Genomic DNA, 13,193 nt, shown 5'->3' on the forward strand with positions numbered 1-13,193 from the left:
GCCTCCCAAAAGTACGGGACCCTATGGCCCCGAGATATGGAAAGACGAACAGGATTAGAAGTTTATTCAGACTCCCATGCAACTTACCAACCGTTATTAACCTTTACGAGATCTATGATCTAGGTACTTATACTATAAACATCACATGATCAACTTGCCAAAAAAACGCTGCATTCTCTACATACAATAAAATGCATAGTTAAATTATTATTAATATTTCGAGTTAATTTATAATTCCCCAAAATCTCCGCTGGCTCAAATCCGTAGAATTTAATTTGGAAACTGTTAAAATCGATTAGATTCGATACAGGATTATGATCTCACCGTTAAACACTCACCTTTCACCCATTATCCAAACGGTCCGATACGTGTTGCATTTTCGCGATGAGATCTCTAGGATGTATCCCGATAACGGTAGGACCCGCCGAACTTTGTAAAATGACAGCGCCGAGCGCGCGACGCGATCTGCATCCCAATGAGTCCCGCCGACTCCGATATAAAACCCGGTACTCAGCTGGGGACAACACTAGCTTGCCAGCTTTTAAACTTAACAGTGTCAAGTAGATTTTGTTAACAGAAGTGTCATCATGAAGGTCTTGGCTTTGGTGTTGACGCTGTGGACGGTGGACGCGTACCCGTACTATCCCTATTACGGCAATGTGGATTCGTGTAAGTTTTTATGTTTAAATTGTGAAAGTTAATTTTCATAATGTGAAATTAGTATGTTGTGATAAAAATCGGAAATGATAGTTGGAAACGAGAATAAAATAGCGTGAGATATATTTAACAACACTTTGTTATAACTATATAATCCATTTATAATCTGACTCGAAATAAAAAAAGTTAGTTTAATTTTGGTAGCGATATCTACGGACAATTTCTAAATATTACTACTTGAGAGAGTTTTTCTGTATAAAAGAATCTTAAGTACTAACAACGGCAGGTGTTGCTAAGATCATTCCTAATATGTGTCGGTGACCGGTGATACTTGATGCTATCTGTTGTTTTTTTCTTTAATTTTCATCTATTAATTAAAAAATATCCCTTTCTTCGTCATCCAGTAAACATTTTCTTGTTTTTCACGGGACGGATAAAATTATTGTACGGGCTTCGTTTGTCATTTAGTGATGTGACGTTGACTAATATTCCCATTTCCAAAAATATTCCCATGGGAAATATTGCCAAAAAATAACGTTACTGGTTTAATAACTATTTTGTTGTTTTTTAGTCTTTGTATAAGTAGTAAATTTATTTAATTTATCATACACTATTAATATTACTATGATCATAAATCTAAGCTTAAATTAGCCTGATGCATTGTTCCCAGGACACTGGCCGCGTTCATTATTGTTTTAATATAGGTATACTACATAAAATACTTTTAAATATCATATAACATAACAGATTAGAGGCTTTCAATCCTTATTCGCAGGTTAGTTCATAACGTTTTCTGTTGAAAGATGAATTCTGTTAACATTTTGTTTTCTGTCCCAGTATCATTCGGTGCAAGCGACAGCAGCCGCGGCGGCATGGCCATGAGCAGGTACTACAACCCGTACTACACGCAGCAGGCCGGCGGCGGCCTGGCCGCCTTCATGTTTCGCCAGCCCGAAGAACAGCAGACCAGCCAGTACTACCTCCCCGACCGACGTCGCCAGACCCAGCCAGAGCTCACCTACCTCCCCCCTCAACAAAACGAGGTCTTCTACCCGCAACAACCAGAGAAACCCGCCACGGAGCAAACCGAAATCGCCGACCCGACTGAAAGAAACGAAATTTCAACCACAGCTAAAACTATTCCTGAACTAGCCGAACCTGAGGTTGAAGAGGTCGAGGAACAGAAGCCTAGAAAAAGAGTGCAGAAGAAGAAACAAGTCAAACGGCCTGTTGAAGAAGATGATGATGATGATGACAGATACGATATGCCAAGGATGCCAGCTGCGGCATTCTTCCCTATGTTCTTTGGCTATGGAGGACGGTCCGGGTCGGGTGGCATGCCGGGCGGAGCGACGGCGGTAGCCAACGCCTACAGCACTGGTCGTGGCGGCGTTGCCAGTAGCCACGCCACCGCGTACGGCGCACCGAGGCCTGACAACCAAAAATTATAGGTTCGCTTAGATTTCGATAGCTTCGTAGCACTGGACAGTCAAAACAAGTAATTTAGGTTTTTAAGTTTAAACGTAACGTAGGGTATAGTCCAAGATATAGAGCTAAATTTGAGTTCGAAACTAAGCAGTACCAAATAGCACATAGAGCCTATTTTTTTCATTTCCCTATGTGCAAGACATGTAATTTAACAAACAATAACTTAATTAAAACCTAGCAATCAATGTTTTGACGGACCAGTATTATGTAGCAATTTCTATTCGTTGTTATGAATTTCACAGATCTGTAAAACATATTGTTTTAAAATATCTTTTATTTTATGCCATGTAGTACATAAACTAAATAAATATTAGAATAAAGGATTTTGGTTTGAGTTCGTGTTTGCTTTATTAAAAACATATTTCAGTAGGTATATAACGTAAAGTACATAAGTAATATAGCAACGAAGAAGCTAACATTTTTTTTTCACGGCATTAGCTGGAACAAGGGTAATTTGCTGCTTAAAAACAGTGAGCAAAATCGCATTTTGCTCACTGAGTGAGACAAAATTAAATTCAAGTGACCTTTATATTCGAATGTCATTTCAATACACGTTCGAAATATTTGGATTCTATTGTCTTTGTCCCTGTCACGTCATTAGCAAAAAGAAAGAGACAAAAAAGTGCATACGTGATTCAACGGTATATTGACGGTTTATAATAGACCCCCGAAATAAGTCAAACCGCATCCTTCCAAAACACCCTACGAGTCTTCATTCGTCATAATGAATTAATGAAATAAAAGTTTAAAATTTAATATAAAAACCATATCTTACGTATTTTATTATACAATATAACAATGAACCTAAAAAAAATTACGCTATTGTTACGCAAACTAAATAATTCTACTTTTAACGATCTCTACAAAAAAAGTTGTCGATTGAATATGAACTGTCAATTGATGTTCGTTATTTTTTTTTTTTTTATTTATTATCACAAATAGTATGGTACATTTTAAACTTGTGTTAGGTTCGCCAAACTTGCGTTTAACGGCGAAATGTGGCACTCATTTTCAACGTTAGTACCTTAATCTAAATTATATGATTAACTTATAATACTAAGGTTAATACATATTTATATCATATTAACACAGTATAAGTAGTTGTAGTATATTTACCTATCCTATTTATTTATTCAGACATGCGTTGTACCTATTAGCAACTTCTTAATTTTTGATTTAAAGATGTTTTTACTAGCACATTCGTCTTCTACTGATAACTCATTAAATATTCGCGGTGTGATATAGCTACGCGTCCTTTTACCATAGTAGTTGCTAGCGGTTGGTTCCACGTATTTACGACGCTTTAACCCTCTTGGCGCTCGGGTATATACTCGCGGAGTTTTAAATTTGGGATTATTAAATTGCTCAGCTGCTATTAAGTACTTAACTTTATCATGCACTGGCAGGATGTTCAGTTTCTTAAATAAGACCGTGTAATCGTTTCTACAGTTTGCTTTAGTTTTTTTATCAATTATATTTTTTAATAGCCGTAGTTGTAAGTTTAATATTTTGTCCAAATAAGTTTTGAAGGTGCGTCCATAAGCTATTAAACCGTATCCAATTATAGCATCCGCCATAATCCTAATCATAATAATAATAATAGGCCATAATCATAATAATAATTATTTCCGTTGATTTCCGTATTATTGAAATTTCTTTCGTTTTGTTTTATTGCGGTATATAAACTTAATTTCTAGAATAGCTTAAGAAAACATGAGTGAAATTGTGATGAAAACGGATTACATTTTTTCAGGTTGTATTTTTAGCTTCCAAATATGCTCTCACTGCTATCGTGAAGATTTTTGTGTACTACACGAGATCAAAGTTATTTCTAGGTAAATAAATTATAATAATTATAAACAAAAGCATGTCGGGCCACGCTCAGTGTAGGGTTCCGTAGTTACTCTTCCGTCACAATAAGCTAAACTGGAGCTTAAAGTATAGTAAATTGTTAACCAAGGGATGAAACGGTACCTTTCACCCGAGTTAAACAAATAGGCAAATTTGCATAATCAGTACCTAATTAAAGTAAGTCTTTTTACTATGAAGGGAAAACTTTTTGCGATAACTCATAAACAGCTAAACTGATCATGTCCGCTATAGTTTTCATTTAATGACTTTCTTAAGCTCTACTTCCACGATTTTTTTCATATTTTTTGGACCTATGGTTCAAAAGTTAGAGGGGGGGGGACACATTTTTTTTTTCTTTCGGAGCGATTATCTCCGAATATATTCACTTTCAAAAAAAAAATCTTGAAAACCCCTATTAGTTTTGAAAGACCTTTCCAATGATACCCCACGCTCTAGGGTTGAAGCAAAAAAAAATGTCACCCCCACTTTACGTGTAGGGGAGGTACCCTAAAAAAAAAAAAATTTTTAGATTTTATTGTACGACTTTGGCGGCTTTATTGATTTATATATCCATGGCAAATTTCAGCTTTCTAGCACTAACGACCACGGAGCAAAGCCTCGGACAGACAGACAGACAGACAGACGGACGGACATGGCGAAACTATAAGGGTTCCTAGTTGACTACGGAACCCTAAAAAGGACGATTTAATAGCTGACCATCGATAGGTTACTGAATAAGCGACCAATGTAGTTGTTGTGAATAATACCTTATACAACGTTAGAAACACAATGGAACCTCGTAAGACTGCAAAACGCCTGATACAAACAGTTACCAAACGGTTTGCATAAATCGTTTGCTCGTATTGCTTGAATAGGAAATAAGACGTTAAAGAATTTTAAAAAGATATATTTACGAACGTTGAACATGAGCAGAAACATTTTAATGTACTTAATTGATAATTGGTGTCGGAAATTTCTCCTTTTCCCAACCACTCCACAACATTACACACCAAATGTTCGATGCGACGTGTAAAATCTTACATTTTAGTAAAGCATATTAATACAATAATAATATTATTATTGTCTTATGTTGGTTGGGAATGGGAAACACATTTTCCGCATACATCTACTGCTATTTACCAACGTTTGTGCCTCTACTATTTCCATAATTATCATTTGGGAAATTTCAGACTTTAGTGGGTTTTTCGTCATGACATCAGATGAGTTCTGTTTCGATGCGCTCCGGTAAATTTGTTTATACCACGCATGTACCTATTATAGTCACCATGAAAAATATTTGTACTATGCTCAAAATATGTGAAATGACCTCTTTTTGCGAAGATAAGTGTGATCACCGTGTTCGCTCCAAAATTAGCACCGCTCGGTTGCCACCGACGTGGCATAATAAAAACCAGACGGCGAGTTGGACTCGCCCACCGAGGGTTCCGTACCGAGGGTTTAGTATTTGTTGTTATAGCGGCAACAGAAATACATCACGTGTGAAAATTTCAACTGTCTTGCTATCACGGTTCATGAGATACAGCCTGGTGACAGACGTACAGACAGACAGACAGACGGATGGACAGCGGAGTCTTAGTAATAGGGTCCCGTTTTACCCTTTGGGTACGGAATCCTAAAAATGGCTCATGTATTGTATATTTACCCGGTTTTTTATAAATGATTTCCCAATTAGGAGAGTGAATCATCATTCGCTTGCCCTTGTCCTTATTAGTGAATAAAATAATAATATAAGAAATAAATATTTATTTGGTAACTTCTTCATAGGTACATCAACTTTGCTTTTGGGTGTACATTTATCTTACTTCTCTGCGTCTCTTGAAAGTAAATCTTGACGCCTGCAACAAATGTAAGATCACAGTTTACGTTCCAAGTATTTGGGCGTACTGGTTTTTTACATGTTCCATGTACCTGGTTGGGTACTAAGTTCTGTTACCAGAGATTTCACAGAATAGGATGAATTAGGTAACGATTTTAAATTATTAACCCTTTCCCTAAAAACTTCAGTTCAGTCCCTCCCTTTTAGTCATTACTGCATTACAATTAGTCCCGTAAATTAAAACAACTAAAGCCAATATCTAGAGTCGGGAGTGAACGAGGTGATCACAAATATCTTTCCATCCTAAAGACCGGCAACGCACATCCAACCCCTCTAGTATTGCGGATGTCCACATACACGGTAATCGCTTACCATCAGGCAATTCGTCAGCTCGTTTGCCTCCTATGTCGTATAAAATAGTACAGATATTTTTAATGGTGACTATATATAATACAAAGGTACATGTGTTTATTTAAGAAGTGAAGAAAACGTTAAAACTGCATAATATAAGTATTATGATTTATGATGAAGTAGGTAACAAAAAAATTACATTTATTTCACCTACTCTGTTAGAAGGATTGTGTAAACAATTGATAAATAACAAGTACCTAAATAAAACTTTCCAATTTTCATCACGTAGATGTCTTAGATGCTTGGCAGTCCTCAACTGTGCGTCTCTCCATAAACTTCCTGCCTCGCATAGCTGAACTGTGGAATGAATCGTCACCAGCGGTACTTCCGGGCCGATACGACCTTCAAACCTTCAAGAAAAGAGTGTATCCCATTTTAAAGGCCGTCAACGCACATACAACCTCTGTGGTGTTGCGGTTGTCCATGGGCGAAGTGAATCGCCTACCACCAGGCGATTCGTCTGCCTGTTTGCCTAAAAAAGTTACAAATAATTCACGGTCGAAATCCAATTCCAACTATCCACCAGGTATTCGCAAAAATCTATTAAATGCTTTAAAAAGTATTAGTTACACTATTTAGATAACAGTAATAGAGAAAAATACCACAGTCGATTGTACTTGCAGTATAAAAAAAACATAATACCGCTTTTTAACGACTGCCGACAACAATGCACCGGTAATTATGAATTATTGTAATGAATAATGTGACATCACCGGCTCGCAGACAAATTACTCATAGGTATTTCTAAATTGATGGCGTGACGTTAAATTTGTCTAGCGTTACCTGCCATTTATTTTATAGTTCGCGGGTTCAAACCTTGGCTCGTAGCAATGAGTTTTTCGGAACTTATGTACTAACGGAATAGCATTTGATATTCAGTACTAGCTTTTCGGTGAAGGAAAACATCGTGAGGAAACCTGCATACATCCGCGAAGAAATTCGAATGTGTATGTGAAGTCCCCAACCCGCATTGGGCCAGCGTGGGGGCTATAGCACATGAGAGGAAGCCAGTGCCCAGCAGTGGGACTGTGGGACGTATATAGGCTGAATTATTATTATTAATACAACTATCCCTCATACAGCTCGTACACTCACTTGTCACTATACCCGTCACTTTCGCGCTTACATACTTGTTAAAAAGTGACAGGCATGGTAACAAATGATAAAGAGCCAACCATCTTAGCCCTTCTGATTTATTTATTTATATGGCATTAAATCACTTGTAATAAATAAATACATAAGTACTTCAGGATTGTAATATGCATTACACTCGCATCGCATTTTGAATAACATTCAAAATCCTAGACATACACAAAAGTCTGAAGTACCTACTGCTACTTAGTAAAAATTCACATTACTTGCACATCCATCAAGCTAATCCATGAAGGCACAAAGGCACATACAAACATCCCTATATGTTAATTTTATTATACCAATTAGGTAATTCCCTAACAAGCTAAGTGCACTGATAAAATGCACCAGCATTTTAATGTAAATTAAATTATCCGCGTGAAGTGGACCCGGATGTGGTCAACGGGATCTTGCATCAATATTAAATCGATATACCTACTACATATCTGGTCGATAACAGATCGATAACTAGTTTTAGATTGCAACTTTGCCTGTCTCTGAAAAAAATATACTTTCCCTAGTCTTATTCTTTTAAGCCTTAACTTTAAAAAAATCTTGATATCAAACAATTAGCAAACGCGAGTAAACGTTTATAATAGGCATCATAATATTTGTATTTAAAGAAAAACATACTGTAGTTATTTTAACGGCAATATTAGCGACATTCAAATAAAATTCCCGGAAATATTGCCAAGAGGACTATTTCCGCTAACGGGAATATTGACATCGGCACATCATCATCACCAAATATACTTAGTAGACCCTAAAATAGTGTCCAGACGAAACATTTCATAGCAACACCACGTTAAATTGCCAATTAAATTGTGAAGTGTATATGCAAAAATGAAATTAACTCCCGGAGAGTTCCCCACTTGATTCCGGTATAATTATCCGACACAATCAGGAGGTGCGAATGTAAAAATGCCAATTTTTTGATGCTAATTTGTAATTACGTTTTGAACGTGTGTACATAACGGCAATTTAATTTCTGATTAAAATACAAATATTTAAAAGAAAAGTAGAGTAGAAATTGGGTGCTTTTTCATTGAAATTATCACAGAGAAATAAGTAAGCTTAGAGTGCTCACTCACACTTCCCTTACTTAACAATAATAAACTGGCGAGCTGTTAGGGAGTAGCGACCCCACGTACCCGAGTGCTCACGGGGAGTTTTGTCATCTGTCTAGGACAGGATTCTCTGCCTCTGGCTTGCCTTAGCCGGCCGTCCAGAGTGGAATCGCGAGAGCTGCGTTCTCGAGGGTAGATGCGGAAACGTAAGTGGCGTCTTGGCTATACGTTTAAAATCCAGTGACATCTCTCTACCCTCAGCCCTCACACCGGTGTCACACCTTGAGCCATCCCAGATGTCGCTTTTTGTGGGGGCCCATCTTGTGGGGGCGAGTCAACGTCTGCCGAAAATAAAATTGTATACCATTTTATTAGGCAGGTTTTATATTCCATAGCGCACAGTATTCAGTCCATCGCTTTCACCCAATAGTCACCCAACTTTCAATATTTACACCCTGGTGGGTGCTGCCTCTGCGTGCGTCCCAAGACACGGGCGGTGTACCTCTTTGATTTCATTATAGCGTCAAAAGGGCCTCCTACGTGTAAGCTTCGACACCGCGCGTGATGGGTTACGCTTGAATCTTATCATAATAATTCTAGTCTTTAATTCTAGTGTTTAATTTTATTGCATTATTTTACATTGTGTACACTAACCCGTAGGCTATTAAGATTCATTCTACTAACACATCTATGGAATATGTTGGTCCGAAATAAACATTTTTTTATTTTATTTTAATATTTAAATTTCATTTCATTTATTTATTTCTTTAACAATAATATATTGTATCAGAAAACTTACGACCTAACTACATACTTATAATTTAATTAAACTAAGTAATGGGGGGACATGACAGCAAGTAAATAAATTTTCAATGATTAAATTAAACAATTAAATTACAAGAAAAAAGTACAATTAAAATAATGTCAAATATAAAACAAAATGTTCTAGATTCATAATTTGTAATAATTACAATTAAATAAATATTTGATAACATGTCAATCCGTACAATAAGCTTTCGCTAAGCTCGTACAAGTTATTATAAGTAAATATATTTGTTTCGAGACGTTCAATTTTAAATTAAATTATTTATATTAAATTATTCACAAAATACGTTATAAACTTGCATGTTTTAGTACTCCGAACAGACAGACATGAAGATATTGAGTTTATTAAAACGTAGATTCATATCAAAAGGTTGTTGAATAGCCGTTATTAGTGCATCGTGACCGGACCAGCCGCTTCGAAGAACAAAAACGCTTTTGTGAATTTTGTAGACCTATTATATAAGTATTCATTCTGCTTTTTTCATAATGAAAATCATTTATATGGACTTAAAAACCTTTATATGCACTTAACATAAAAGGTATAATAAAAGTTACATATGTCACAGCTTTTTTTGCAATAATAATTTTTTGAAATATCTTAAATAAAGTTTCTACTTTATTGTAGCAATTTACTTCCCATATTTGCTATATTCGTGTTGCATTTCTCTGCTTGGTGTACATGCTCAGACAGTAAGTATAATACAGCAAATATACCTACAACTCATCAAATAAATCGATCATTTTATAAGTTTTAGAAATAGAGAGATATCTCAACAATTTGATTTGAAAAGATCTGTCACACTAATTTTTAACACATAAATACTTTTTAAATTTTACAAAATAGTTTCGTTTCATCCGCCTCTATTTATATTGAATGTTCATCAATACAAGAATAATACCAATTTCAATCAATATTTTTTACATGTTTACAATATATGTATTCTTCCTAAAGCTTCCGCATATACTAAACGACTACCATAAATAAAACCACGTGTAAGTAAGTATCAATAAAAGTAATAAAAACTAGAACTCAGGTCAAAGTTCCCAAGGTTAAACATCACTAGAGCTCTACTCCCAAGCGCCGAGCGTAGCAAAAACATAACCAGTTCCAAGTTTCGAGTAGCGCGAAAAAACTTAGTACGTTTTTGTTTTCCCAGTAAGCTGAGTCTAACGCATCTGCATGTAATTATAGGAGTTATATAAAAGGATACCCGGTGATGGTGAGTAGTATAGAAACAGTCATGAAGTTCGGAGCGTGTCTGGTGGCGGCGTGCGTGGTCGCGCTCGCTCAAGCAGGTAGGCTTTCAAATTAATAGATAATCATTATCAGGATAAAGAGACAATTTGGATGAAAAGTGTGAAATTAAGTTTTACAATCCCTTTTGAAATTAAAATCCTATTGATATGTAAGCTAGTTATAGTGTTTAAGTGATGCAAACCACCGGATTACCGTCAACGAACGATGATGATATATTAAATGTTTCTTTCGCAAGTTTCGCAGTAGGCGTTTTTTGTCTAAGTTTGTTGTCTACATGCCTAAATTTAAATAAGTACCTAACAGTTTTGGGTAAGACTGATTTCTTATAAAGTCATCTTAATTAACTAATTAAGTAACGTAACTGTATAGTTATAGTACAGTGATAGACAAAGTACGGTCCGCGGGCCAGCTCCGCCGCCGGTCCTTCGAAATAATTAGTAACCCACTGTTACAATCTCCCCGACATTCACGATATAATCAATAAGAGAACTATCAGCCGCGGGACCCGAGGTCACAGCCTAAGAATTGTTCGCACTCCCACTACTACTAAAGCTGCATATCATTCTTTGTCCAACCATGTCGTGGCGACTTGGAACCGTTTACCGGATAGTGTTGTAACTGCTCCCTCGGTCAATGTGTTTAAAAACAGATTGGACAAGTGGCTTTTAAACAATAAGTTAGACTGATGTTACTTAGTGATGTGATACGACATTACAAACTTTGAACTGTACATATAATACAGGACACTGTGTGAATAATATGCCTCGCGGAATAACGGTTTAAAATTAATGCTTTTAAATTATCCTCCAGTTCCGGCCCACCTCAGATTTTTGAAAATTTTCTGGCCCCCCATGTAGAAAGTTTGCCCACCACTGTTATAGATAGTAGAGAACTGTATAGTTTTATCTATTTTATTAATGATTATGTAGTAAATACTAAGCCCTCATTTCCTCTTATTTTAGGCGGTTACGGCGGAGGAAGCAGTGGGGCCTATGGCGGCGGCGGTGGCTACGGCGGAGGCTATGGCGGTGGCGGCGGTTTTGGCGGCGGTGGCGGTTTTGGCGGCGGCGACGGCGGCGGAGAATTCCACGGCGGCTTCAACCTCGAAGGCATCAAGAGCGGCGTCGACAAAATCCTAGAGAAAGTCAGATCTGGTATCGACCACGCAAAGAGTGCGGGAGGCAGTGCCCAAGGCGGAGGTAGTTTTGGAGGTTCTGGCGGAGGAAATGAGAAAGTAATTTATTCAAAGTCGGATGATGGTAAATCCGGTGGGTTCGCCTTTACGGGAAGTTATGGAAATGGCGGATATGGAGGAGGCGGTGGTTACAGCGGCGGTGGATCTAATGGAGGCGGCCAGGGAGGTTCAGGAGGTTCAGGAGGAGGGTACGGAGGCGGCGGTGGGTTTGGAGGTGGTGGTGGTCTTGGAGGCGGTAGCGGACATAGCGGTGGAGGAAGCCATGGCGGCTCTGATGGAGGATCTGGTGGAATCTCGTTTGGAGGAAGCAGTGGCGGTGGAAAGGGCTACGGTGGCTCCTCCGGGGGAAGTCACGGCTCTGATGGAGGTTCTGGTGGAATCACTTTTGGAGGAAGTAGCGGAGGAAAGGGTGGCTTTGGAGGCGGAACCTCATTTGGAGGTGGCGGCGGTTTTGGCGGTGGCGGCGGCTTCGGAGGCGGTAGCGACGGTGGAAAGGCCGCGTACGTCCAGGGTGGTAGTGGAGGTGGAAACAACGGGGGCGGACTAGGAGGAGGTTTCGGAGGCGGAAGCCACGGAGGGTCAGGACATGGTGGATCAAGCGGTGGATCTGGTGGCTCTGGAGGTTACGGAGGAGGTGGTGGCCTGGGCGGGGGAGCAGGTGGTGCATCTGGTGGATCAAGCGGACATGGTGGATCAGGGGGAATAGGGGGTGGATTTGGCGGTGCTGGAGGCTATAGTGGGGGTGGTGGCCTCGGCGGCGGATTTGGTGGTGGATCTGGTGATGGCGGAAGCCATGGATCCGGTGGACATGGTGGATCAGGTGGATTAGGAGGTGGATCTGCCGGAGGGTATGGCGGCGGCGGTGGCCTGGGCGGAGGAACTGGTGGTGGATTTGGAGATAGCGGTCATGGATCCAGTGGACATGGTGGATCAGGTGGATTAGGCGGTGGGTCCGGTGCCGCTGGGGGTTATGGGGGTAGCGGTGGCCATGGGGGTGGTGGCGATGGCCACAGTGGAGGTTGTGGCTCCTCCTCATGTGGTTCTGGTGGGTCAGGATCTGGCGCTTACGCCTCTGCCAGTGCAAAAGCTTCAGCGTCCGCCAGTTCCGGTGGCTATGGTTATGGAAAATAGGTTAAATTTTAGTGTCTAAATTTGACTGTGATCTTTGAATAATGTAATTAAAATATTTTTATTTTTTTATGTTTAGTACTTCATTTTTAAACCAACTCCTATCACCTAAGTATTCCTTACCAAATTACACAGGGATTTAACTATACCTACGATTACTTACAGTACATAGCGCATCAAAAAATACTACTGTCTAATTAATTGATGAAGTTAAGAGGGAGGTATACCACTTGATCGACAATACAAAAAGAAAAACGTTTTTCTACTTCCTAATATTTTCCATTCTCCATGATTTTTTAGTATGTTAATATTGACACAATGAAAAACTAGGTTAGTATTAGGTTT

The 13,193-nt window shown here is 38.6% G+C and overlaps 2 protein-coding genes across 2 annotated transcripts; both read left to right on the forward strand.

The window, feature by feature from the left end:
- The first annotated feature begins 513 nt into the window (after positions 1-513).
- LOC133518712 (uncharacterized) lies at positions 514-2,466 on the forward strand. Its single transcript, XM_061852383.1, has 2 exons — positions 514-669; positions 1,495-2,466. Exons 1-2 carry the CDS (start codon positions 588-590, stop codon positions 2,106-2,108), a joined length of 696 nt encoding a protein of 231 aa, XP_061708367.1. The 5' UTR covers positions 514-587; the 3' UTR covers positions 2,109-2,466.
- Positions 2,467-10,363: 7,897 nt separating this feature from the next.
- LOC133518713 (uncharacterized) lies at positions 10,364-12,920 on the forward strand. Its single transcript, XM_061852384.1, has 2 exons — positions 10,364-10,563; positions 11,488-12,920. The coding sequence occupies exons 1-2, from the start codon at positions 10,485-10,487 to the stop codon at positions 12,849-12,851; spliced, it is 1,443 nt and encodes a 480-aa protein (XP_061708368.1). The 5' UTR covers positions 10,364-10,484; the 3' UTR covers positions 12,852-12,920.
- The last annotated feature ends 273 nt before the right edge of the window (positions 12,921-13,193 follow it).

Source organism: Cydia pomonella, chromosome 6, assembly GCF_033807575.1.
Source record: "Cydia pomonella isolate Wapato2018A chromosome 6, ilCydPomo1, whole genome shotgun sequence".
Lineage (NCBI taxonomy): Eukaryota > Metazoa > Arthropoda > Insecta > Lepidoptera > Tortricidae > Cydia > Cydia pomonella.

Coding starts and splice junctions, on each gene's coding strand:
- LOC133518713 (XM_061852384.1), top strand. CDS start 10,485: ATGGTGAGTAGTATAGAAACAGTCATGAAGTTCGGAGCGTGTCTGGTG. Junction 10,564..11,487: donor GGTCGCGCTCGCTCAAGCAG/GTAGGCTTTCAA, acceptor CTCTTATTTTAG/GCGGTTACGGCGGAGGAAGC.
- LOC133518712 (XM_061852383.1), top strand. CDS start 588: ATGAAGGTCTTGGCTTTGGTGTTGACGCTGTGGACGGTGGACGCGTAC. Junction 670..1,494: donor TTACGGCAATGTGGATTCGT/GTAAGTTTTTAT, acceptor TTTCTGTCCCAG/TATCATTCGGTGCAAGCGAC.